General features: G+C 54.3%; 6 protein-coding genes across 6 annotated transcripts; 5 read left to right on the forward strand and 1 right to left on the reverse strand.

The window, feature by feature from the left end:
- Positions 1-2,490: 2,490 nt before the first annotated feature.
- MAA_02143 (elongation factor Tu GTP binding domain protein) lies at positions 2,491-5,114 on the forward strand (the record flags this gene model as incomplete). Its single annotated transcript, XM_007820141.1, has 3 exons — positions 2,491-3,580; positions 3,632-3,844; positions 3,904-5,114. 3 exons carry the CDS (start codon positions 2,491-2,493, stop codon positions 5,112-5,114), a joined length of 2,514 nt encoding a protein of 837 aa, XP_007818332.1.
- A 1,000-nt stretch (positions 5,115-6,114) lies between these two features.
- MAA_02142 (heat shock 70 kDa protein) lies at positions 6,115-10,540 on the forward strand (the record flags this gene model as incomplete). The annotated part of the gene is made up of 7 exons (XM_007820140.1): positions 6,115-6,246; positions 6,376-6,560; positions 6,627-6,867; positions 6,932-8,176; positions 8,245-8,426; positions 8,951-10,100; positions 10,376-10,540. 7 exons carry the CDS (start codon positions 6,115-6,117, stop codon positions 10,538-10,540), a joined length of 3,300 nt encoding a protein of 1,099 aa, XP_007818331.1.
- Positions 10,541-11,112: 572 nt separating this feature from the next.
- Positions 11,113-11,757, forward strand: MAA_02141 (UbiE/COQ5 family methyltransferase; the record flags this gene model as incomplete). Its single annotated transcript, XM_007820139.1, has 1 exon — positions 11,113-11,757. One exon carries the CDS (start codon positions 11,113-11,115, stop codon positions 11,755-11,757), a length of 645 nt encoding a protein of 214 aa, XP_007818330.1.
- A 201-nt stretch (positions 11,758-11,958) lies between these two features.
- MAA_02140 (short chain dehydrogenase) lies at positions 11,959-13,227 on the reverse strand (the record flags this gene model as incomplete). Its single annotated transcript, XM_007820138.1, has 2 exons — positions 11,959-12,599; positions 12,669-13,227. The coding sequence occupies 2 exons, from the start codon at positions 13,225-13,227 to the stop codon at positions 11,959-11,961; spliced, it is 1,200 nt and encodes a 399-aa protein (XP_007818329.1).
- Positions 13,228-17,076: 3,849 nt separating this feature from the next.
- MAA_02139 (nicotinamide mononucleotide adenylyl transferase) lies at positions 17,077-17,860 on the forward strand (the record flags this gene model as incomplete). Its single annotated transcript, XM_007820137.1, has 3 exons — positions 17,077-17,544; positions 17,599-17,669; positions 17,740-17,860. The coding sequence occupies 3 exons, from the start codon at positions 17,077-17,079 to the stop codon at positions 17,858-17,860; spliced, it is 660 nt and encodes a 219-aa protein (XP_007818328.1).
- Positions 17,861-19,282: 1,422 nt separating this feature from the next.
- Positions 19,283-21,431, forward strand: MAA_02138 (endonuclease/exonuclease/phosphatase family protein; the record flags this gene model as incomplete). The annotated part of the gene is made up of 3 exons (XM_007820136.1): positions 19,283-19,575; positions 19,709-21,008; positions 21,099-21,431. The coding sequence occupies 3 exons, from the start codon at positions 19,283-19,285 to the stop codon at positions 21,429-21,431; spliced, it is 1,926 nt and encodes a 641-aa protein (XP_007818327.1).
- Between the last annotated feature and the right edge of the window lie 1,299 nt (positions 21,432-22,730).

Below are 22,730 nucleotides of genomic sequence, written 5' to 3' on the forward strand. Positions count from 1 at the left end.
GAGAACGCACGCATGGCGTACTGTTCTAAACCAGGCGTCTTGACGGCGGCGTCCTCGACAGCCAGGGAGCAGGCAATCTCGGCAGCACCGCCACCGTAGACGACACGATTGTCGCGAACCAAGTTTCTTACCACGCACAAAGCATCGTGAAGTGATCGCTTCGCTTCATCGATAATCTAGACAATGTGTCAGCAATCCATAATCCATTGGACAGGGAGTGACGGGCACACATACCATCTTGTTACTGCCACGGCAGAAAACAGTCACGGCACGAGTGTTGGCGCACTCCTCAATGACCAGCATCTTCTCTCTTGTTGTGCCAAAAGTCATCTCTCTGACAACACCTGCCGAACCCAGCTTCTCTGGCTTGAGGTCTTCGAACCGCGGTACTATTCTGCCGTTCGTGGCAATGGCAATCAGCTCAATCTCGGGGCCACCAACCCAACGAACGGCTGGAAGACCGTTCTGGAGAAGCAAGTGGTTGGCTTCATCATCGAAGCCCCACTGACAAATTGCCAAATTGGCGCCCGTGTCCTTGACCTGCTGGATCATCTCGATAAACTTCTCCCTCTCGTAGTTTTGCAGTTTCTTGAACTCTTCAACACTGGTAATCTCGAGCTTGTGCTTCGTCTTGGGCTTGGGGGGTTCGAAGGCACAAGTCAGGATGGCAATCTTGGCGTCTCGCACTTCAGAAGGCATTTGTGGGTGAGAAAAGTCCTTGTCGACAATGACACCCTTGACGAGCAGCGTGTCCTCGAGCGAGCCTCCAACCTTGCCGTCAACCTTGATCAGCTCGAAATCGACATCCTTTCGCTCCAGATCTGCCACTGACAAGACAGCGTCCACCGCAATGTTGGCGAATTGATCATGCGCTTTGGAGACAATCTTGCTGCCCAAACTTGTTCGTGCAACCTTGACCAGGTTAGCAGTCTCTGTCTTTGTGAAATCGATCGTGTCTGAGATTCGGTCCAGCTCGGCAACGGCGATGTCGCAAGCTTGGTCGTAACCATCGGCGATTCGGATAGGGTGGATGCCCTTATCAATAAGGTCGGCAGCTTGCTCCAGTAGAGCACCAGCCAAGACAACAACACCAGTGGTACCGTCGCCGATTTCGTCATCTTGGGATTTGGACAGCTCTACCAGCAGCTTGGCGATGTGGTTGCTGATTTCCATCTGCTGTAGGATGGTGGCGCCATCGTTGGTGACTGTGATGTCTCCGTCAGGGGAGATGAGAATCTTGTCGAGACCTCGAGGGCCAAGGGAGGACTTGACGAGATTTGCAACGGTCCTAGCTGCGAGAATATGAGACTTTACGGCTTCGTTTCCGAATTGACGTTTCTTCTTTCCCTGACTGTGTGGTTGTCAGACGTTGTTCGAACTGAACGCGAATGGCGGGGCATGTACTTACTCTCTGACCACAATAAAGGGCCGACCTTGCTCATCCTTCAAAAAGGTTGCTGTTTATTCGAAGATGTATGAGTTAGCGCTCAAGCCCGTTTCCCGAGGATTCATTATCGTGCAATTACCATTGTTAGGATCCAGGTCTGCCAAGTTCAAGTTAGCTTCAGTCATTATCAAACCCCCCTGGATTGCCACAACTAGTTGCACTCACTCAGTGACATGTTGGTGACGAGCTTGCTATAACGGAAGCTCTACCAGACTATGTCCAAAAATATGACTCGCCGACAGAAAAGAAAGACCCCGAAACTGGCGATGACGATGGCCTACAGCTTGGAGCTTGTCGTCGTAGCCAAAATTTTAGAATATTGGTGCTGCCTTGAACTGGTCGCGGTGCGGGACGCCGGGAAAAGAAATCTCCGTCATCCGAACTGTCGTTGCGAAACGGTCCAGTCCAGCTTCAATGTTCTGTTGGCTTCTGCAGACGGCCACGGTTAGGCGGTCAGTGGGTATCCACAGCGGGCAGCTCTCTGCGGTTAGTGCCTTCGATGCTGGGTAAGGAGGGGCAAGTTTAACTGCTAGGCCATCAGGCAGGAGGCCGGGCAGGCATGGAGCTCAGGCGTCACTGGTGCGGGGCCTAAGTGGCAGTCAATGTTCGTCGTTGAAGCTCCATGCTTATCTGCCCCTCCATGTGTGTGACCTGCTCACAGCGTCGACGGTTTTCCAGAATTGCCCCACGCGTCATCGGTTCAGTCACACAGGTCTTCACTGCCCGCCAAACTTCTACTTGGCTGAATGTTGGAGCCCAATTTTTCGGCAGCCCATTGCTAGCACTCCTCATCCTTTTAGCTTCTTTTGTTGACCGCGCAGCTGGTGTTCCTGTGCGTCCCCTTTTTTGTGTCGCATAATTTTGCCAGAGTACGTACCATACCTTGATTTTGACCGAGGCGTGACGGACAGACAACAAGCTAACCGGCTCAGAAACACTATACGGTTTCCCCCCTTTCCCGCATCCAGTTCAAGCCGACAGCGAAACGAACTGTCCGCATCTTCTTCGAAAAGACTAGTTATTGTACCGCATCTTTGTTGACCATGGCACCCGCTGACTTCTACGACGACGATGACCTATATGATGGGAACGACTATGAGGAAGATCAGGAGGAAGAGCTGAGCCCTGAGGACAAGCAAGCTATGGAGGAGGGCACTGCCAATGTGAAAAAGGCCCTTGGTGCCAATGCCAGCAAAGTAACAGTCAAGCAGATACAGGAGGCGCTATGGCACTACTACTACGATGTAGAGAAGTCTGCCGGCTACTTAACCAAGACCTTTATTGCACCACCACCGCCTAAACCCACACCGAAAAAGGCCCCAGAGAGTAAGTTGCATGAGTTCTCGTTATCATCATCACTCGGCCTGTTTGTAAGATCTGCTGGAGCGGCGAGCGCTTTACCATTGTCCAACTCGCCACAAACACCTGAAACACTACCTCTACCGCCTTGTAGGACTTTCAGCTACAGAACAAATTCGATTATTCTTCAATCAGAGTTCGATGATATGCCTTGGTTGAACACGCCCGAGAGTCGCCAAGCTACTCTGATAGCACCCTCTGAGCCACGAGGCGGATTGCTTGGCGGAGCCGGAGATGCCCCGAAAATGTCCAAGTTGCAAGCACTTGCGGCCGCTAGGAAAAAGAAGAACGACGAAAAGAAAGAGCAAGCAAAAGCTTCAGAGACAGAAAGTGGCATGAAGAGATTGTCCATCACCGACGACTCTCAGAAAGGCAACACCAAAGGAGCTTCAAGCCCCGCAAAGCGGCTGCGTGGCCCCGATATGCAGCCTTCATCGCGACCAATATTGGGCAGAGGCGACTCACGGAGTGAATCTTCTCAAAATACACAGTCCAATGCTGCTCCTATCGAAGTCATAGCTCCCCAGAAAGAATCGGGTAAACCGAATCAATACCCTCCAGTACAAAGGGAAGAACAAGAAGAAGATGCAGAGCTAGCTCCTGCATGTGCACCATCCGCCTTCGCCAAGACTTTGTTCGGTCCCGCTCCAGAAGATCGCCAAGCAAACAGGCCTAATTTCTTTGCAATGCCATACGCAGCTTCATCATCCTTCCTTGCTACAGCATTCTCTAATCCCAGCCCGGACGATATCGTTCTGGCCGCGCAGGCAAAAGGTTCGAACTTCGCAAGGGCGAAATAACAAGCTAATTCTAATGTTTCTTCAGCCGGGAAGAAGACTGCAGCTCCTGTCAAAGCGGCGTCGATAGTAGTGAAAAAAGACAAGAACGTCGATGCCGTATCTAAAGTTGTAGATGTGGCAAATGGCGTTTCGAATCTGAGGGTCAGCGACGCTCCGCCCCCAAAGAGCAAAGGTCTTGATGTGGCCAAAGAGTACGAGAAGAGCAATAGAAAAAAGAGCATCAGTTTTGTTGTCGTTGGTAAGTTACAAAAGAAGATGACTGGCTTGCCCCTGTCATCTATGCTAACATGTAAATAGGACACGTTGATGCCGGCAAAAGTACGCTAATGGGTCGCCTTCTGCTTGAACTGAAATATGTTCAAGAGCGCACGGTAGATAAGTATCGTCGACAAGCAGAGAAGACAGGAAAACAATCTTTTGCTCTTGCTTGGGTCATGGACCAGAGAACGGAAGAAAGGGAACGTGGCGTCACAATCGACATCGCCACCAATCATTTCGAAACCCCGAACACCAAGTTCACCATCTTGGACGCCCCTGGCCATAGAGATTTCGTCCCAAATATGATTGCTGGTGCTAGCCAGGCAGATTTTGCCGTTCTCGTGGTTGACGCAAATACTGGGGCTTACGAAAAAGGCCTCAAGGGGCAAACGAGAGAGCACGTATTATTGCTGCGCAGTCTGGGTGTGCAGCGCCTGATTGTCGCTGTCAATAAACTTGACATGGTTGGTTGGTCAAAAGATCGATTCGACGAGATTTCTCAACAAGTCATGGGGTTTCTCACAGGCCTAGGCTTCCAAAGCAAGTTGGTAAGCTTTATACCAATTTCAGGCCTGAATGGAGACAACATCGCCAGTAAGATAAAGGATGCAACTGCAGCATGGTATCAGGGCCCAACTCTTCTTGCATCATTGGAGGATTCAGAGCCTTCATCGGCCCGTGCCATCACGAAACCCTTCCGAATGTCGATTTCAGAAGTGTTTCGATCCCAACAACAGGGCACAACAACGCTTGCTGGCCGCATTGAAGCAGGGAATATTCAGATTGGTGATGCAGTTATTGTGCAGCCCAGCGGCGAGGGTACATATATCAAATCCATCATGGTGGACACGGAGGCTCAAGAATGGGCAGTTGCTGGTCAGAGTGTTACGATTGCCTTGACTGATATTGATCCCGTCCACATACGTGTTGGCGATATCTTATGCGGTACCGTCAACCCAATCAGTGTTGGGGACACGTTCACTCTGAAGGCCATGGCGTTCGAGCATCTAATGCCGATGCCCGTTGACCTCCACCGTGGCCGTCTACATGCAGCTGGACAAATACAGTCAATACCCGCAACCCTTGATAAGGCTACTGGTGAGGTCATTAAGAAGAAGCCCAAGGTGGTCCAGCCGGGCAGTGTGGCTCGCGTGACGATTAAGCTTGGTTCCAAGGTTCCATTGGAAAAGGGCCAGAGAGTTGTGCTTCGCAGCGGTGGGGAAACCATTGCTGCCGGCTTATTGGAATAAATGTATCCACGGATTAAGATTTATCATGGCTGTGAGTCATAGTGAAAAGAGAACCTTGTCGATGACATGGAGTACGGAGTAGACAGGTGGCATTTAGTCCCGAGAGGCGAATACACAAAGCCAGATATCAGAAGGTGACGCACGATTTGTCACGGGATAACCCGTAGCTAGGTACTCCGTGTCTAGGTAGCAAATTAGTAGTTGGTATTCACACCCGCAGGCTCACCATAGAAATGATCTATTGAGGTCATATCTGTACTTGGCTTATGGGAACGTGTTGTGTCTTGCAAAGTCCTGCGGCGACTCCTGCCTTTGTAATAGGTAGTTGTTGTTTCGAATGTTCTCGAGGTCCCCACTTGAGGCGACATTCTATTATGGTCGATGTGCTACCTGCCTAGCGCCAATCAATGTGAGCCTTAGGATATGGAGCGCCCTGTGCGCAGTGGCTTTCTGGCACTGTCTCTGGGACAGTGGCCGCAGGGGCAACAAGACGAGTCACGACAGTTGGCAGCAACGTGACGTGCGCCTACTCAAACTACCTAGGTACCTACCTGGGTACCAAGTAAGTGGGTAGGTAGTGCTCGTGGACCTGCCATCAAGCCTTCTGCCAGGTATGCAGTGCGAGATCCTCAAGAGACTATGAGGAGTCATTGAGGACTCGCTCCTGCTAAGTGGGGCATGTTCTGGCGAGCCAGCCCCAGTAGGGCCTTGCATGAAATCTGGCCTCTTGTGCACTCTTTTGGACACCTGGACACCTCGACATATTTTTATAAGGCGTCGCGCTGCTGCTTCTTTTTCTTCTTTGTATGCATCCCCGTCCGTCTTCATTTCATCTAACGATACCCATACCACCCAATTGGTGAAGACGCTGGCTTGAGGATCAAAGACACCTTGCTACGTAGCTTTCACTCTTCTTTTCTTTATTCTAGTTAGTATTTGATTTCCATTACCACGATAGCTTCGAACCGGCTCCGCCTCCGCAATTAACCCCCCTCCCGCGATGGCTCGATCACGAAGCACATTCGCTTTGGGCCTTGGGCTCCTTTGTTGGATTACCCTGCTCTTTTCTCCCCTGGCTTTCGTCAAGCCGGTCCAGGCCGACGTATCTGAATATGGCACTGTCATTGGTATTGTGAGTACTTCCATCTCCTTGGAGGCCATGGTAGTGGGAGGTTGCTCCTGAAGGCGCGGCTCTCAACTGCTACTACGGGTCTGCTCCCCTCCCTGACACGATTGCTGACTTGTTGCGCCTCTTTGACAGGATTTGGGCACGACCTACAGCTGTGTCGGTGTGATGCAAAAGGGCCACGTCGAGATTATCTTGAACGATCAGGGTAACCGAATTACTCCTTCTTATGTCGCCTTCACTGATGAGGAGCGTCTTGTCGGTGACGCGGCCAAGTACCAGGCCGCCGGTAACCCTGAACGAACTATTTTTGACGTCAAGTGAGTATTGCAGCCATTCAACGCATCAGTTGGAGCATTGTTGTCTTTCTAACAAGTCATCTTTAGGCGTCTGATTGGCCGAAAATTCAGTGACAAAAACGTCCAGGCCGATCTCAAACACTTCCCTTACAAGGTTGTCGCCGAGGACGGCAAGCCCGTCGTCCAGGTTGATGTCCAGGGCACTCCGAAGACTTTCACCCCTGAGGAAGTTTCCGCCATGATTTTGGGTAAAATGAAGGATGTTGCCGAGTCTTACTTGGGCAAGAAGGTCACCCATGCCGTTGTTACTGTTCCTGCCTACTTCAATGTGAGTCCCGCGCACCACTATTAGGCCGATTCAACAAAGTCATCATTACTGACAACCAGTGCAGGATGCCCAACGTCAGGCTACCAAGGATGCGGGTACGATCGCCGGTCTCAATGTCCTCAGAGTTGTCAACGAACCCACCGCTGCTGCCATTGCCTATGGACTGGACAAGACCGAGGGCGAACGCCATATCATTGTGTACGATCTTGGTGGTGGTACTTTCGATGTCTCTCTTCTTTCCATCGACCAGGGTGTTTTCGAGGTCTTGGCTACTGCCGGTGATACCCATCTTGGTGGTGAGGATTTCGACCAGCGCATCATCGACTACCTCGCCAAGAACTTCAACAAGAAGCACGACGTCAATATTACCAAGAATAAGAAGGCCATGGGTAAACTCAAGCGTGAGGTGGAGAAGGCCAAGCGTGACCTTTCATCCCAGATGCTCACTCGCATTGAAATAGATGCCTTCTTCGAGGGCAATGACTTCTCTGAGCCCCTGACTCGCGCCAAGTTCGAGGAGCTGAACAAGGATCTCTTCAAGAAGACCCTGAAGCCTGTCGAGCAGGTTCTCAAGGACGCCAAAATGAAGAAGTCCGAGATCGATGATATTGTTCTTGTCGGTGGTTCTACTCGTATCCCCAAGGTTCAGGCTCTCGTTGAAGAGTATTTTGGCAAGAAGGCCTCCAAGAAGGTCAACCCCGACGAGGCTGTCGCTTTCGGTGCCTCTGTTCAGGCTGGTATTCTGTCCGGAGAGGAGGGTACCGAGGAACTTCTTCTCATGGATGTCAACCCTCTTACTCTCGGTATTGAGACCACTGGTGGAGTCATGACCAAGTTGATTCCCCGCAACACCGCCATCCCTACTCGCAAGAGCCAGATTTTCTCTACTGCTGCTGATAACCAGCCTGTGGTCCTGATTCAGGTCTACGAGGGTGAGCGATCTCTGACCAAGGACAATAACCTTCTTGGCAAGTTTGATCTTACTGGCATCCCCCCCTCGCCTCGTGGTGTTCCCCAGATTGAGGTCTCCTTTGAGCTTGATGCCAACGGTATCCTTAAGGTCTCAGCCCACGACAAGGGCACTGGCAAGCAGGAGTCCATCACCATCACCAACGATAAGGGCCGTCTTACCCAGGAGGAAATCGACCGCATGGTTGCTGAGGCCGAGAAGTACGCCGAGGAGGACAAGGCTACCCGTGAGCGCATTGAAGCTCGCAACAGTCTCGAGACCTACGCTTTCAGCCTCAAGAACCAGGTCAACGATGCCGAGGGTCTTGGTGGCAAGATTGACGAGGAAGACAAGGAAACTGTAAGTTCATGTTCCAAAGTGATGACTGCCGTCCATCAACAGCAACAGTTAGCTAATACTGAGCTTAGATTCTCGACGCCGTTAAGGAGGCTACTGAGTGGCTCGACGAGCACGGTGCCGACGCTTCCGCCGAGGACTTCGAGGAGCAGAAGGAGAAGCTGTCCAACGTGGCGTATCCTATTACCTCCAAGATGTACGGTGGTGATGCTCCTGGCAGCCAGGAGGAAGAGTCTGATTTCCACGATGAACTGTAATTATAGAGATGCCGTCAAAAAATGGATCTAACGGGATGAGATAGCTCTGGTCTGGTTGTTTTGCGTGGAGTACGGGCATTTTGGCAGGCTACGTTTAATAATCTTGCCCGCAGCGTAAAGTAGACGTATTATTAACTGAGCTTTTTCCAGCGGAACTTGTTTGGCAAGGGCGTGTGTGTGTGCATAATTTCTGTATCCTCGGCGGTGAGGCAATACATTCCACGCCCCTGGCTTGAGGGCTCCAAAAGTGCTGCCACAGCTGAGGTTGGTGTTGGCGATGCATTTGAAAGTCGAAACGTGCAGCTCCGAGGAAGCATCAACCCTTGTGTGGTTGGAGCTTTCATTGCTTGTGATGGGCAGTATACTACTAGTAAGTATTAATTAATTAGTACTTGAGTGTGCATTGCGCAGTCGCACGGGTGCTGTAATGCGGCCAATGTTTCGTCCTCTATTGTTCTTTTTCATCACCGAAATATTTATTTTCAAAGGCCTGGTCGTTTTGAACTTTGCATCTCCCTAGCCCGCGATACCAAACCTTGTTCCACTCTTCTCACACAACAACCAAGTTTACGTGCGAAATGGGCAGCACGGCAGGGACAGAGTTCCTGGGCTCAATACAAAATGTGTTTGAGGAGGCTCAGGGACAGGGCTTCAGTTCGGTAACGGAATTCCGCAAGGTGACAGGCAGCATACTCAAGTTTCTTAGGGCGTGCAGAAAGATGACGGGTGCCAGAGCCCGTGCCAGCTGTCCGATCTGCTTGCCAGATGGTCGCAATGTCAGAACGCACGTGGCATTGCCTCCGACAGCCCTGAAGCTCAACAGAGAAACGACCAGGAGACTGCGCGAGGCACACTCCTCTAATGAGTTTTGCGGTATTTTGCTCTCACAAGTACACGAACAACTACATGCCAAACGATCAGACTTGGGCAAGGGAGGAGGGAACATGACAACGTCTGCCGGTTCTCGGAGGCCAATTTCGAAAAAGAAGAGAGCATCGAAGCGTTCACCTGAGCCAACACCGAATCCGCCGTCGGCAAAGAAGGCACGCCGACGTCACAAAACAGTTCAGACACCGCCAGGATCTGGAAATCATGACCACAAGGCCGGGGCGAGCCGCACGGCGGGTGATGGCGATGGAGTTGCTGTATCAATGACGCCGGTATCTGCGATTGGCTTCAAACAGAGACCAGGGGCCGTTGTTACCAAGACGCAAACGGGTGAGAAGACGGAAAGGGCTACGCATCGACAGCTCACGAAGTCGCCGACAAAAGCACCACGCCCAGCGAAATCGTCCGCTAGCCCAGAAAACGCAGAAATGGTTGCCGTAAGGAACTACGGCCCTTTGACACCAGTCAAGCGGCTCAGAATTGTCCTTCCAAAGAGAAAGCGGGAGCCTGAGCAACAACAGGTTATCCAGCAGCAGCAGCAGCAGCAGAAACAGGCAGCTCCATCTACAATCACTTCACAAGACGATGGCCCGTATTCCGATAGCTCGAGTGACGAAAGGGAATCAATGTCAGATATATCTGAAATATCGGACTGCATGATTCCAATGGACATGGACCCTTCCGAAGACGTGGCCCGGGAGAAGACAAAGGAGAGAGGCCTTCAAATGGCACAAAAGGTGAGCTACCTGGACTACAACTACGAGAACCAAGGCCCCGGAGTGGTATGACTAACCAGGCACAGGACCAGAGCACACAACAAACACGCGAGGAGCCCGTCCGGTCGGCGGCGGCGACTCAATTTTTGAGAATGGTGCCGCATCTACGCGACGGCATCTCGTCCGTCACGCCGACAAATTGGAGCAGATGTACTCGCAGGATTCAGAGGTATGCAAACTCGGAGGGAATCCGGGGGGCAGATTTCAAGCAGCGACTCATGAGGCTTGTCGAAATAGTCTACTTGCCAGAGGAGCTGGATGCTATTGCGGCAAAGGAATAGGATAGGCTTTTGCGCATTGCAGAGCTCTGCTCGGTCATTGCAGAGACCCTGGGCCCGGAGGACGAGGTCGTGGACTACGAGACGCGCAATCGCTGGATCAAGGAGAAGAACGAGGACATCAACAGCCTGAAGATGTTGTTCGAGGGCATAGACTTCAATGCCTAGCTGGGTGTATGAGCAATGTCCAGCTGAGGAGTGTTTCTTTTTTTTATCAGTCGATTGTGTTTGGTTTGCAGAAAATGGCTGGCAGGGTGGGAAATTATGTCGCTGAGCATCTGGCTCGCTGTGCAGGGTTTCCGAGTTGAGGCAAATGGGAACGTCAGGAACGGTAGCTAGATGGATGATGAACGGTCGCGAGAAACCTATGATTCAGCCGCGCGAAGTAGCTAAGAAATAGAAGAGTCAAAAAGAAACGCAACATTGTTAACGCGGTCGATTGGGCTTGATGTGACATGGAAGCACATGACGTGTTGCTGCCTGCAGACCCAAGCTGTAGCTGAAGGGAAAACTCATCATTACATAGATAGTCGCTTGGCGCCGGATACTAGGCCAACCAGGCGGCATGTCGTCTCGAAAAGGACACGTAAGAATCCAGTTGGCACGGATATCTCTTCATCGTTTTTAATAAGAAGTAGCTCCGGCGCAGCTGGAGAATTCGCAGCCCAGCAGAATTCCTCTTCCAGTCTCACCAAGCACCCGATGTCTTGTGCCCGGCCCGTCAACAAATCACACACACCATGAGCCAAGGCGACAAGTCATTCTGGGACAGGTCGGCAGCGGCCTACTCCCAGGCAAAAGTATCCGACGAGCGCGGCTACCAGCGCACCCTCGCCGCGACAAGGAGCTACCTTGGGCGCGGCGACCGCGTTCTCGAGCTGGGATGCGGCACCGGCTCGGCGGCGTTTGTCCTCGCGCCCTGCGTCGCCAGCTACCTCGCCACGGACCTGTCGTCTGAAATGATCAGGATCGCCAACGAGAAGCGCGGGTCGAATCCAGACGTTGCCCCCGGCTTGGCGTTCCGCGCAGCTACGGCCGAGGACGTGGCTCGCAGCAGCAGGGCCAGGTTCGACGCCGTGCTGGCGTACAATTACCTGCACCTCGTGCGCGATCCGTGGGCCACGGTAGCGGCGATCAGGGACGTGCTAGGGGACGGCGGCGTCTTCGTCAGCAAGACGGCGTGCGTGGGGGGCGCGAATCCGCTCATGAGGTGGGTGGTGCTGCCGGCGATGCAGGCCGTCGGCAGGGCGCCGCACGTGAATAAGTTCACGGGGGCTGAGCTGAAGCGGAGGATTCGGGAGGCGGGGTTTGAGATTCTCGCCGAGGAGGTGCATTCTTCCAAGGGGGATGACGGGAGGCTGTTTATCGTGGCGAGGAGGAAGTGATGATCTGTTTTTGTCTGTGGTGGGTGCTCTCTGCTCAACTATTTGTTATACAACGAATGTAATTATGAATCAACACCTTGTATCCTACGTTGTAATATACAAATGCTTCATCATCCTTGGTCAACAAACTCCATCAATCTAAAAGGACATGTACCCGTCGTCCCAAATCCGCCCAAGAACTAAACCACCGCCTGACATTTTTTAGACATCCTTTTCGACGCCGACCAGCTTGGCGCTCAGCTCCCAGAGCCTATCCTCGGCTTGGACATCATACGCATGAGGGGCCGCGCCGGGATCCAGAACTTCCACAGTGCCGGCTGCATTGCTCGCAACACTACAGTTGGTAAGGTACTTTCCGCCCTTGCCCTCCCAGACCGGTGCGACGGCGGCCCAGACAGAGGTGGCAGCGCCCTGGGGAGGGTTCAACATCTGCGTGCTCACTTTCTCATCGCTCTTCCACGAGTCCACCAGCTCGTCGGGCAGGTAGGTAGCCAGACCAGTCCAGATGCCGCCGGGGTGCAGGGAGAGGGCGTGGACGCCGCGGGACCCAAGCGCGCGGTCGAGGTAGCTGGCGGTCCAGATGTTGGCCGTCTTGGACTGGCCGTAGCTAAGCCAGGGGTCGTACGAGTCGGGTTGGTCGAAGTTGTAGTTGTCAAAGTTGACGGGGGACATGCCGTGTCCCGAGGAGGAGACGTTGACGATGCGCGAGTTGAAGGCGGGCGTCGAGCTGGAGATGAGCGTGGGGAGGAGGAGGCGGGTGAAGAGGTAGTGCGCGAGGTGGTTGACTGCGAACTGGCGCTCGAAGCCGTCCTTGGTCTTGGTGTATGGGCATGCCATGATTCCTGGGCCTATTGTCAGTGATTCTGATGCATCTTGTGTTGAGTAATGTCAAGGCGGCTGGGGAAACGCACCGGCATTGTTGATGAGGACATTCAGCTTGCTGCTCCTGCCGAGAAAGTCCTTGGCGGCTTTGCGGACGGAATCGAGCGAGTCCATGTCCATCTCGACGACCTCCAGCTTGCCTTTGCCCGAGGAGGTCTTGAGGACGTCCTCCTTTGTGGCAGCGGCCTTTTCGAGGCTCCGGGCCGTGAAGTAGACGTCTGCGCCGGTGCTGTGCATGGCCCGGACCGTCTCCACGCCAATGCCGGCCGTGCCGCCGGTGACGAGGACCACTCTGCCGGCCCATGTGCCCTTTGCGCCGCTGTCTTGGACGACCCTGAGCGCGGTAGGGCGCTGGTCTCCCGGGCCGGAGGGGTTGACGTAGAGGTCGGCGTAAGGGTGGAATGCGTCTGACATTTTGAGGGTCTGATGGGTGTTGTGGAAAGAGAGAAGCGCCAAGTTTGGGTTTGGTGGGCGATGGCTTGTAAAGTTGTAAGTGGGCTGGCCGGGCGCTGTCAACGTTTGCCGTTGCAATCGAGGCTTGCGGGTTGACGAGTTGTTTTTTCCCACTCGATTGGCAACATGGCGCATATTTATATTTGTATGAACAGTGGCAGGAAGCCCGGAGGTTCTGCGTGTCTCGTTGCAGAGTTTCTAAACTCCAAAGTTGCAACTATCTCCGGCACGGCTGCATGTCCGCCACGGACTTAACGCGGCGGAGCGGACATGTCCGCTTCGCATCCGCTCGAGCCCGCTCGAGGCTCCAGTCCGTCGCCGCCTGTGGGGCGGTGGTGCCCGCCTCGGTCGACGTCAGCAGCAGCAGCTGAGTTGCAGCACTTCACACGTACTGATGAAATCTTGGATATTAGTACTCCGTACTCCGTAGATAGAGTCCCTCGAGTTCCCCCATCCCTCCCCCTTCAGACCAAGCCACGGCGTCGCGTCATGTCCGCCCGCCACGCGATACAGGCCTGTCGAGCCTGTCGGTACGTTGTGTCCCACCTGACATGATGCGCTGGCTAATCTCCGAGTGCGACAGACGTTTGAAACGCAAGTGCTCTAGGGACATTCCGTCATGTTCACTTGTAAGACGACCTTGTCTACTGAATCTTCTTGCATGCCACTAACCCGGGCTTGAGTGTCTTCGGCTCAGCAAAAAATGCGAGTACCGCCCCGGTGATGCCGGTTCAGAGCCCGCGCCCAACACTGATCTCGCCTCAAGATTGCACGACTTGGAACAGCTCCTCCAAGGGAAAGGGCCCAGCGACCTGATGCCCCTGCCTTCGTATGCAAACGTCAACTCGTCATTCCCTGCAGCATTCTTCCTCGACCCAGATCATTATTCCAAATTTGGCCAACATGACCTCTCTTCCGAGCAATTGCCCTGGGCGGAAAAGGCCCACGTGCTCGTCCAGGACGACTGGCGAGAGGTGTGCGAGCGCTTCCTGTCCACCATCTATACCTGGTTACCGATGATTAGCAAGAAGCGCCTCTATTCCGAGTTGACCTCTTCTAATCCTGACACCAGGGCCGGCAACGCGCTGTTCCTGCTAAGCATGAAACTGTGCACCGGCAGGCCCCTCCAGTCTGCCGATAATTCCTCCTCGTATGCAGATAATGAGCTGTACAGTGCTGCGAGGCAATGTATCTTCTGCGCAGAGTCGGGAGGATACGTGTCGCTGCGGTTGGTCCAATCCCTCGTTCTCTTGGCGGTTTATGAAATGGGCCATGCCATCTATCCGGCGGCGTACTTGACGGTTGGCAGGGCGGCGAGGCTGGCCATGGTTATCGGGCTACATAATACCAAGCTCGCAACGCAGCTGTTCGTCTTGCCGGATATGTGGAGTTTGAGGGAAGAGCAGGGACGGACGTGGTGGGCGATTTTCGTTCTCGACAAGTACAAAGTCTTTGCCCCCGACCCTGTCACCATATGTGTAAGAGGACATCTGGATGTGTGCTGACGACATACTTCTAGGCTTGTCAGCCTTGGATCGCCCGGCTTGCCCTTCGCAACGCCCGACCCGTCTGTTGACCACCTCCTGCCTTCCAACGACCGAGACTGGAACAACGGCGTAATCAGCATAAACGAACCCGTCCTCGCACAGTCGTTCCACGCCGCCAATTCCATTGGGAGGTTTGCAAGAACATGCCAAGCAGCGCATGTGCTGGGCAAGACCATGGCCCACATCAATCGCTGCAAGTCGGCCATGACTGACGTTACCGAAGTTGTTTCGGAGGCGTTGCATCTTCACAAAGCGCTCGTGGCGTTGGACACCAGTCTCGGCAGCCCGCCCGACTCTTTCCAAGGAGAGGGGAGTCCCGGTCCCGATTCTGCTGACGCGGAGGACATGAATTACACTGCCTTGTCGATATGCTGCTCGGCCCGGTACTTGCTCTACACACAGTACGCGTGTAACGAGAGCAACAGGTCCGCTGGCCCAGAGCGCATAGCACTAGAGGCGGAAGCGCAGCAGCTATCTATACAGGGCATGGAGCATCTCAGCGGCGTCTTGGTGCCGCGGATAGCACGGCACATGGAGCACATGGTTGCTTCGCCGGCAGTGAGACCGAGTGTGAGTTTTGTGCCGGGGCACAGCATGTATTATTCCGCCATTGATTGTGCGTGCTTTTACAAGGAGTTTGGTAGTCGGACCATGCTGGATGGCATCAAGCAGATTGTCCAAGGGTTCAAGGCGTTGCGGACAGAGTGGAGGGTTGGAGGTACGTTTGCTTGCTCCATGACGCCGTTGGTCATGTCATTGCTGATTTGATAGTAGCGGAGTATCTGGCCCTTTTGGACAAGGAGCATGTGCTTGAGTTGCTTGAGTGAGATGCCAAGGTGCGCGGCGGGAGACGTGCATCAATGTGCAGAGTAGGCGATTTGGCAATGGCTCCGTAGAGGCGTGAGATGCTGTGGTGTTGTGCGCGATCAAAATCCAGCTCTTGGCTGGTTGGAGTTTTGCTTCTACTCTTCGTGCCATGTAGCACGTGACAGACGCTCCAACACGATCGAAAGGTGCTGCAGATTGGACATGATGATGTCGAGTCGATTGATGGCGCAAGACGACTGGAGGTCTGACTTTTGCCGAAACGGGACGAGGGGCCTGGAGCACTCGAGCCGAGCAGTCCGGTTCAATGTTTGACTGCACATGCATGGCCCCGCTTCTCGCTGCACGTGTGCTCCATTGGTGAACATTTGATGATGCTTTGGGCGGCGTGGGCTCGCTAACCAGCACCAGACATGTGTGGTGCAGCTTGACCAGCCACCTCTGGGAGCAGCCAGCTTGAGCCCAGGCACACACTTGATTGCTGTGCAGGCCGCAGGAACTAGTTGGATGCCTGGCACATTGCGTCAATGAGCTGGCGTCTGTGCCAGCGCCCTGCCTTGTGGCCTCTTGGCGGCAAAGCGCCTGTGCCTCATTATTGATGGAATCAATCTGCACCAGACCCCAGACGCCTCAGTGCTTCTTCCACTTACCTTTTCCGCCATCACCATCGCTCACTTGTGTACTCGCAGCCGTCTCCATCTCCATCTCCATCTCCGTCTCCGTCTCCGTCTCCGTCAACCCTTAACCATCCGCCTGTCCACCTCTGGCCTCAGACTGCGCTGTCGCCGTTTTGTCGCTCTTTCGCCCTGCGCAGTTGAAATCTCGCCACGCCGCCGCTCGACTGTCTAAGTCTGTGCCTGCGGGCTGCCTGATGAAGCGTTGATCCGTCGGTCCAGCCCTGCGGTTGCTGTTGCTGCAGGCACCAACCAGGCCACTCAACTCGCAACGAGCGCACGCACGCACGCACGCACACACGCCGCCGACAACACCAACTTGCCTCAATACCACCCGCCTGCTGCCGAGTCCTCGACCCTGGCCGTGCACGATACTAGAGAGCGTCTTGTCTTGTCTGCAACGCATAGCCGACTTGGCTGCCAACGCCAACGCCGAGCAGGTTCGGTTCCCGCTGGTTGCATCCGAGACTCGAGGCATTAGCCGCGCGCGCCGACAGCAGCAGTGTCCCTGCATCAACAACTCCATCTGCCGCTTCACCAGCCTGTTGCTGCGACGGCGACTCCATCTCGCAATGGCGTCCGACTTCCCCTACGTCAAAAAGATGACTCCGGAGGGCTACGTCTTCCCCTCCCACCGGCTTCGGCGCACATGCGACGCTGGTCGAGTGCCCCTCGTCCTGGTAGCTTGCGGGTCCTGTGAGTACCGCCACCTTGCTCCTCATGTATGATGTGGGCAAATACATATGAGGAACAAGAGACAAGAAATGAAATAAAAATAAAACAAAAGTGCCAAACTGACAATCTAAACCCCCCTCTCAGTCTCTCCAATTACCTTTCTACATTTGCGCATGTTTCCCATGGCGCGGGACCATGCACGTAATGAGGGTGAGCAAGCACTGCAATGACGTCGACGGGCACACGGACAGCACGGCGTGGACATGGCTAATTCATGCGGCATGACAGGATACGAAGTCGTTGGAGGCTACCTCTCCCCCGTATCGGACGCCTATAAGAAGAAGGGTCTGGCCCCTGCAAATCACCGAATTCGAATGTGCGAAATCGCCGCCGAGAACACCTCTAAATGGCTTATGGTTGATCCCTGGGAGGCCCTGAGTCCAACTTATATTCCCACTGCCCGCGTCTTGGACCATTTCGACTACGAGATCAACCATGTCATGGGAGGCATCGAGTGCTCCGACGGCACCCGTAAGCCGGCCAAGATTGTCCTGCTGGCCGGCGCCGATTTGATCCAGACCATTAGCACACCGGACATTTGGGACGCCCAGGATGTGGATCACATTCTGGGTAACTTTGGCGTCTTTGTCCTGGAACGAACAGGGACCGAGCTTGACTCGGCTCTGGCGGCCCTGAAGCCTTGGGAGAAGAATATCCACGTCATTCGACAGGTAAATATCGATTCCGCCATGGCGGTTGTTCTGGTCCTGACGGAATGCCTTTAGGTTGTGACAAACGATATATCCAGTACCAAAGTCCGACTTCTCTTGAAGCGAGATATGAGCATCGATTATCTGTATGTGGGCGCTACTGAACCCGCCTCACCCTGTATTTTCGGCCGCGGTGGAGTTGCTGACCTGGCACAGAATTCCGGACGATGTCATTAATTATATCTACGATAATAATCTGTACCGCGAGCTGGACCTGGCTGGTGGCAGCAAGGGAAAGGAGAAGGCAGATGTGACTGCCGGACCTAGCTCCAGCTGACGGACTGCGGCGACGGTCGGGACGGCTTGCGTACTAGATGGAAGCCTCGACTGTTGGATTACTCGCTGTTGAGTTGAGGATTTGATGAAGGATATTTATTTATTTGGTCTTGCACGTTTATCTGGGGGGGCGTTTTGTCTTGAGTCCTACCTTGCGCGGTATGCCCAGTCAGTTACAGACTGAGGCGGATATTGGGAGGAGACGTTTTTTTTTTCTTATTTGGTTGTTGTGCCGTGAGCGACTGCGAGCTCAGCGAGAAAGCGTCAACATACGACATGGATGAAGGGAGAATAAAATGCAGCGCCGTGCAAACGGCCTGCTGGGATTTTGGCCAAATACAGCGGGGGAAATGCTGGGGAACGGAAGAAATTCAGAGAGCCATGCAAGCAAAGCATGTACGAGCGCGCCGAGGCCAGTTATAGTCTTGGCGAAGGGTGGCGGATTCTGCTTTGGGTGTTTTCTGTATACAAACATTATAAGGAATTAGAGTTTTAGGGCCAGAGCTAATAGGACGCGCCGGGTCGTTTCTTCTTCTCGTTTCTTTTGGAGACGGACAGTGGTCCTGTTTAGGCAGGACGGAACAAAGAGGTAAACTATATGTATGTTATGCGCCATGCATGCGCCGTCATGTTTGCATATCGGCTGTTCTGGGCCCTTTGCGCCGAGTCGAATACGTTTCGTCGGTACCGAAGACAGCCGTTGACATTGAAGTAATAAACAGCCCGGCACGTGCAGCACGTAATACATGGATGGCACAAAAGTCCACCTTGGCAACGGGCAGTCGGTGAGCAAAAGAGGCATCGTCAAGGGAACACGGCTGGCGTGAAGTTTATTTTACTTTCGATGGTCCCGATCTCTCTCTCGTCGATGCTTCTGCGCGGGAGCAAAGAAAGCACCAGACTTGAGCCATGAGAAGCCACACCCGGCGGGCGCCCAAGCCCAAGCACAAAAACGTGCCTGGATGGCTGCCGTCTACAGGCACCGGGGCCACGGGGGGGCGCTTTTCGCTTCCCCACACGCTTGAATTCAATCTTGGACCAAAAACAGGTGGTTCTGGAGATGCAGCGCATCTGATTGGTGGGGCGCAAACGGGGGCCTCGTCCAGCTTCAACGTTGGAGCGTTCGCCAAGACCTGCGGCCTCTACCAGTCGTGAGCGTCCAGCCAGACAACGGTACATGATCTGGCCGTCTACGTAATTTCTTTCCTCGCCGGCGACCATGGCGGACGCGGCCATTGAACCACGTCCATCCGATGTAGAAGCTGGAGAGAACCATGCATGGGCGGCCGCTAGTGTGGCCCTTGGCCGCCGTGGCCCAAGTACCGAGCTGGGAAGGTAGATAAAAGGGACGCGAGATCCTCTTCTTCTTGCTCAGGCCCCTAATTACGTCAATCGTCTTACATCTGTTCCCTGAGACTGGACAATGAAGTCGTTTGCTTGTGTTGCGGCTGTTCTCGGCGCCGCGAGTGCCGTTGCGGCCGTCAGCATCGCCGAAATCAACGGCAACCGGTTCCTGTCGTCGTTCAAGGACAAGAACGTCACGGGGGTGACGGGCCTGGTGACGGCTGTTGCGTCCAACGGCATTTACTTGCGCTCGACGGAGCCGGACGATGACCCGGCCACGTCCGAGGGCTTGTTTGTGTTTGGCAGCGCGGTTGGGAAGCAGGTCCAGAAGGGGGATGTCATTACCCTCAGCGGACTGGTCCAGGAGTATCGGTATGTTTTGATTTGATTCTTTTAGATTTTGAGAGGGGGAAAAAGGAAAAAAACTTGTTGTGGTCTTGTATGCGGAAAAAAAAAGGAAAGAAAAGGAAACGAGATGGAAACGTACAACTGACACACTCTGCAGCTCCAACAACAACTACATTTACCTCACCGAACTTACCAAGCCCGCCAACATCGCTGTCGTCTCGTCCGGCAACCAGGTCAAGCCGCTCGTCATCGGCGTCGACACCCTGCAGCCTCCCAACAAGGAGTATTCCAGTCTTGACAAGGGCGGCGTCTTTGGCGTCCCCAATGCCGTCACCACCATCACCGCCTCGAACCCCGTGCTGGACCCCACGGCCTATGGCTTGGACTTTTGGGAGAGTCTGGTCGGCGAGCTGGTCACCATCCAGAGCGCCCATCTTGTCAGTCGCCCGAACCAGTATGGCGACGTGTGGGTGAGAGGGAACTACACTGTCACGGGGATCAACGGCCATGGCGGCCTGACTATGCTCGACGGAGGTGAGTCCCTTTTCTTCGCCTTGATCCGCTCCTCCTCATGTGGAGGAACCTTGACAACAGCAATGGACATGGCGCTGACGAGACAAAAAACCAACCACTATGTAGATGCCAACCCGGAAGCCATCGTCGTTGGAAGCCCCCTCGACGGCTCCAAGAACCCAACCGACACCAAAATGGGCGACTTCATCGGCGACGTCACGGGCGTCGTCTACAACGCCTTCGGCACATACCGCGTGCTCCCGCTGACCGCCGTCAAGACCATCACGCCCTCGTCGCCAGACTACCCTGCCACGTCGCTCACCGGCAGCGCCAACTGCAACGGCCTCACCGTCGCCGACTACAACGCCGAGAACCTGGCCCCCAACTCGGCGCACCTGCCCAGCGTCGTCTCCCAGATCGTCACCAAGCTGCGCACCCCGGACCTCATCTTCCTCCAGGAGGTTCAGGACAACTCGGGCCCCGTCGACGACGGCGTCACCTCGGCCAACCTCACCCTGTCGACCCTGACGCAGGGCATCGAAAAGACCTCGGGCGTCAGGTACGACTTCGTCGAGGTGGCCCCCGTCGACGGCCAGGACGGCGGCCAGCCGGGCGGCAACATTCGCTGCGCGTACCTGTACCGCCCGGACGCCGTCGAGCTGTACAAGCCCAACCCCGGGGGCAGCAACGACGAGAACGCCGTCGTCGACGGCCCGTCCATCAAGTACAACCCGGGCCGCATCGGACAGTCCGACGCCAACTTCGAGGCCACCCGGAAGCCGCTCGTCGCCATGTGGAAGCCCGTCAAGGGCCCCAACAAGGTCTTCTTCACCATCAACGTCCACTTTAGCAGCAAGGGCGGCTCGACTGGCTTGCATGGCGACCCGCGGCCCCCCGTCAATAAGGGCGTGGAGAAGAGGACCGGACAAATGGAACTAACTGCTGTGAGTCTTTACCAGATATATATATGTACTTGCCCTCTCTGGGTTCCCCATGGACATGGACTAATGGTATCCTCTCCCCTTTTTTCTTAGAACTTCATCGCCCAGATCCTCGCCCAAGACCCCAAGGCTCGCATCATCACCGCCGGCGACTTCAACGAGTTTACGCAAGTCCAGCCCGTTACGACCTTTACCTCCAAGTCGGGCCTGCTTGACGCCGACGAGGTCGCTGGTCTTGCCGCGGTCGAGCGCTACACGTACCTGTTTGACCAGAACAGCGAGGCCCTGGACCACATGTACATTAGCAGGGGGCTGGCCAATCATGCCCAGGTCGAGCACCTGCACTTGAACACTTGGCAGAACTATGACGGCCAGACGAGTGACCACGACCCGAGCGTGGCCAAGTTGAACTTTTGCGCGTGCTAGATGCCCGGGATATGGCGGTCGGTGTCCATGTACATGAGTCCCGTGAGGTCTGGATGGAAGTCTGAAGTTTTCGTCACGACGCGGAGGGTGATGGATATCATGAACATAGACAAGAGTCGGGTAGGATTCCCCGGTCTCTGCCCTCTTCTGCGCAGGGCTTATAAAAACAGCAGACAAATATTTAGTAGCAGCGACCAAGAGTTAGCCCCCTGGTTCCTGAGCATCCCTCGTGACTGGTGCTTTTATGCATGGACGCTGCAGCTCACGAGATAGCATACTGACATGGCCGTATCCGGCTGAGATGCCCATGGATTCCCGCAGCTGTACTCCGTAGATGGGCGCAACAAGAACAGCTGCTTCGGCTATTTCCTTTAGCACCAGCGAAACTGTACATGTATATTTTCCCTTGGTACTGCGTGCCCTCGCATGGGTTCTGGCGGGTGGGATTTCTCATCGATGCGGAATGCAGCATGGGAAACATTCATCCAACTATTTGGCCTCTTGCAGCAGAGACATGCATGCGGCATCGCCAACATTCGGGCCATTTTTTTTTTAAAAAAATTCTAGTTAAATTGTCAGCATGCATCGCCTGAGGGTGTCTGATCAAGCATTACCAAATCTGCACACTTGACAGTCCAAGGGGCGAGACTGCCGCCACGCCGTCGCCGCCGATTGACTCTGTTTCTGCTCGGCACTCAGGCGACAGTTTCACAGCATCAGCATTGTACATGAACAACAGGATTTAAACAGGAGCTTCAGGTCCCTGCAGTGAACGCCACCGGCGCCCATCCCATCCCATCCTGGCACCTAGCTGACCGCCGTGGCGCTGAGAAGGGTAAAGTTCCAAGATGGGTGAGCGACAACCCCGTCGCGGCACTTCAGGGTTGTCCATTTTCGGCATCCTTCAGTGCAGGAGGGGGGACAATTTGACCCGAGTCTTGTGTCGTGCGCTGGGAAGCTGATTGGACTTTTGGACGAATGAGAAGACAGCCGAAGGAAGATGGCCTCAGTGGCTTTTTTTATTTAGCTGTACTTGTCGGTCAGGGGGCGGGTATGAGGACGTTTGTGCCTCTGACCAAGATATGATTCGTTGAGAAGATTCAGGGCTGAGCATGGTAAACAAGCCATGGCCACTGGGAGATACTAGTAATTAGAAACCCTGGTCCGAGTTCTCTCCGACACCTGAAAGTCGGGCAAGACATGCAGCCCGTCACGTCTGACCTCATACATAGTACTATCTTGAGCTTTCTGTAAATGTTCCTGCTACTCCGTATTTGTGATGAAGAGGGGGATAATGTG

The sequence above is a fragment of the Metarhizium robertsii genome (assembly GCF_000187425.2).
Source record: "Metarhizium robertsii ARSEF 23 chromosome Unknown MAA_Scf_1, whole genome shotgun sequence".
NCBI lineage: Eukaryota > Fungi > Ascomycota > Sordariomycetes > Hypocreales > Clavicipitaceae > Metarhizium > Metarhizium robertsii.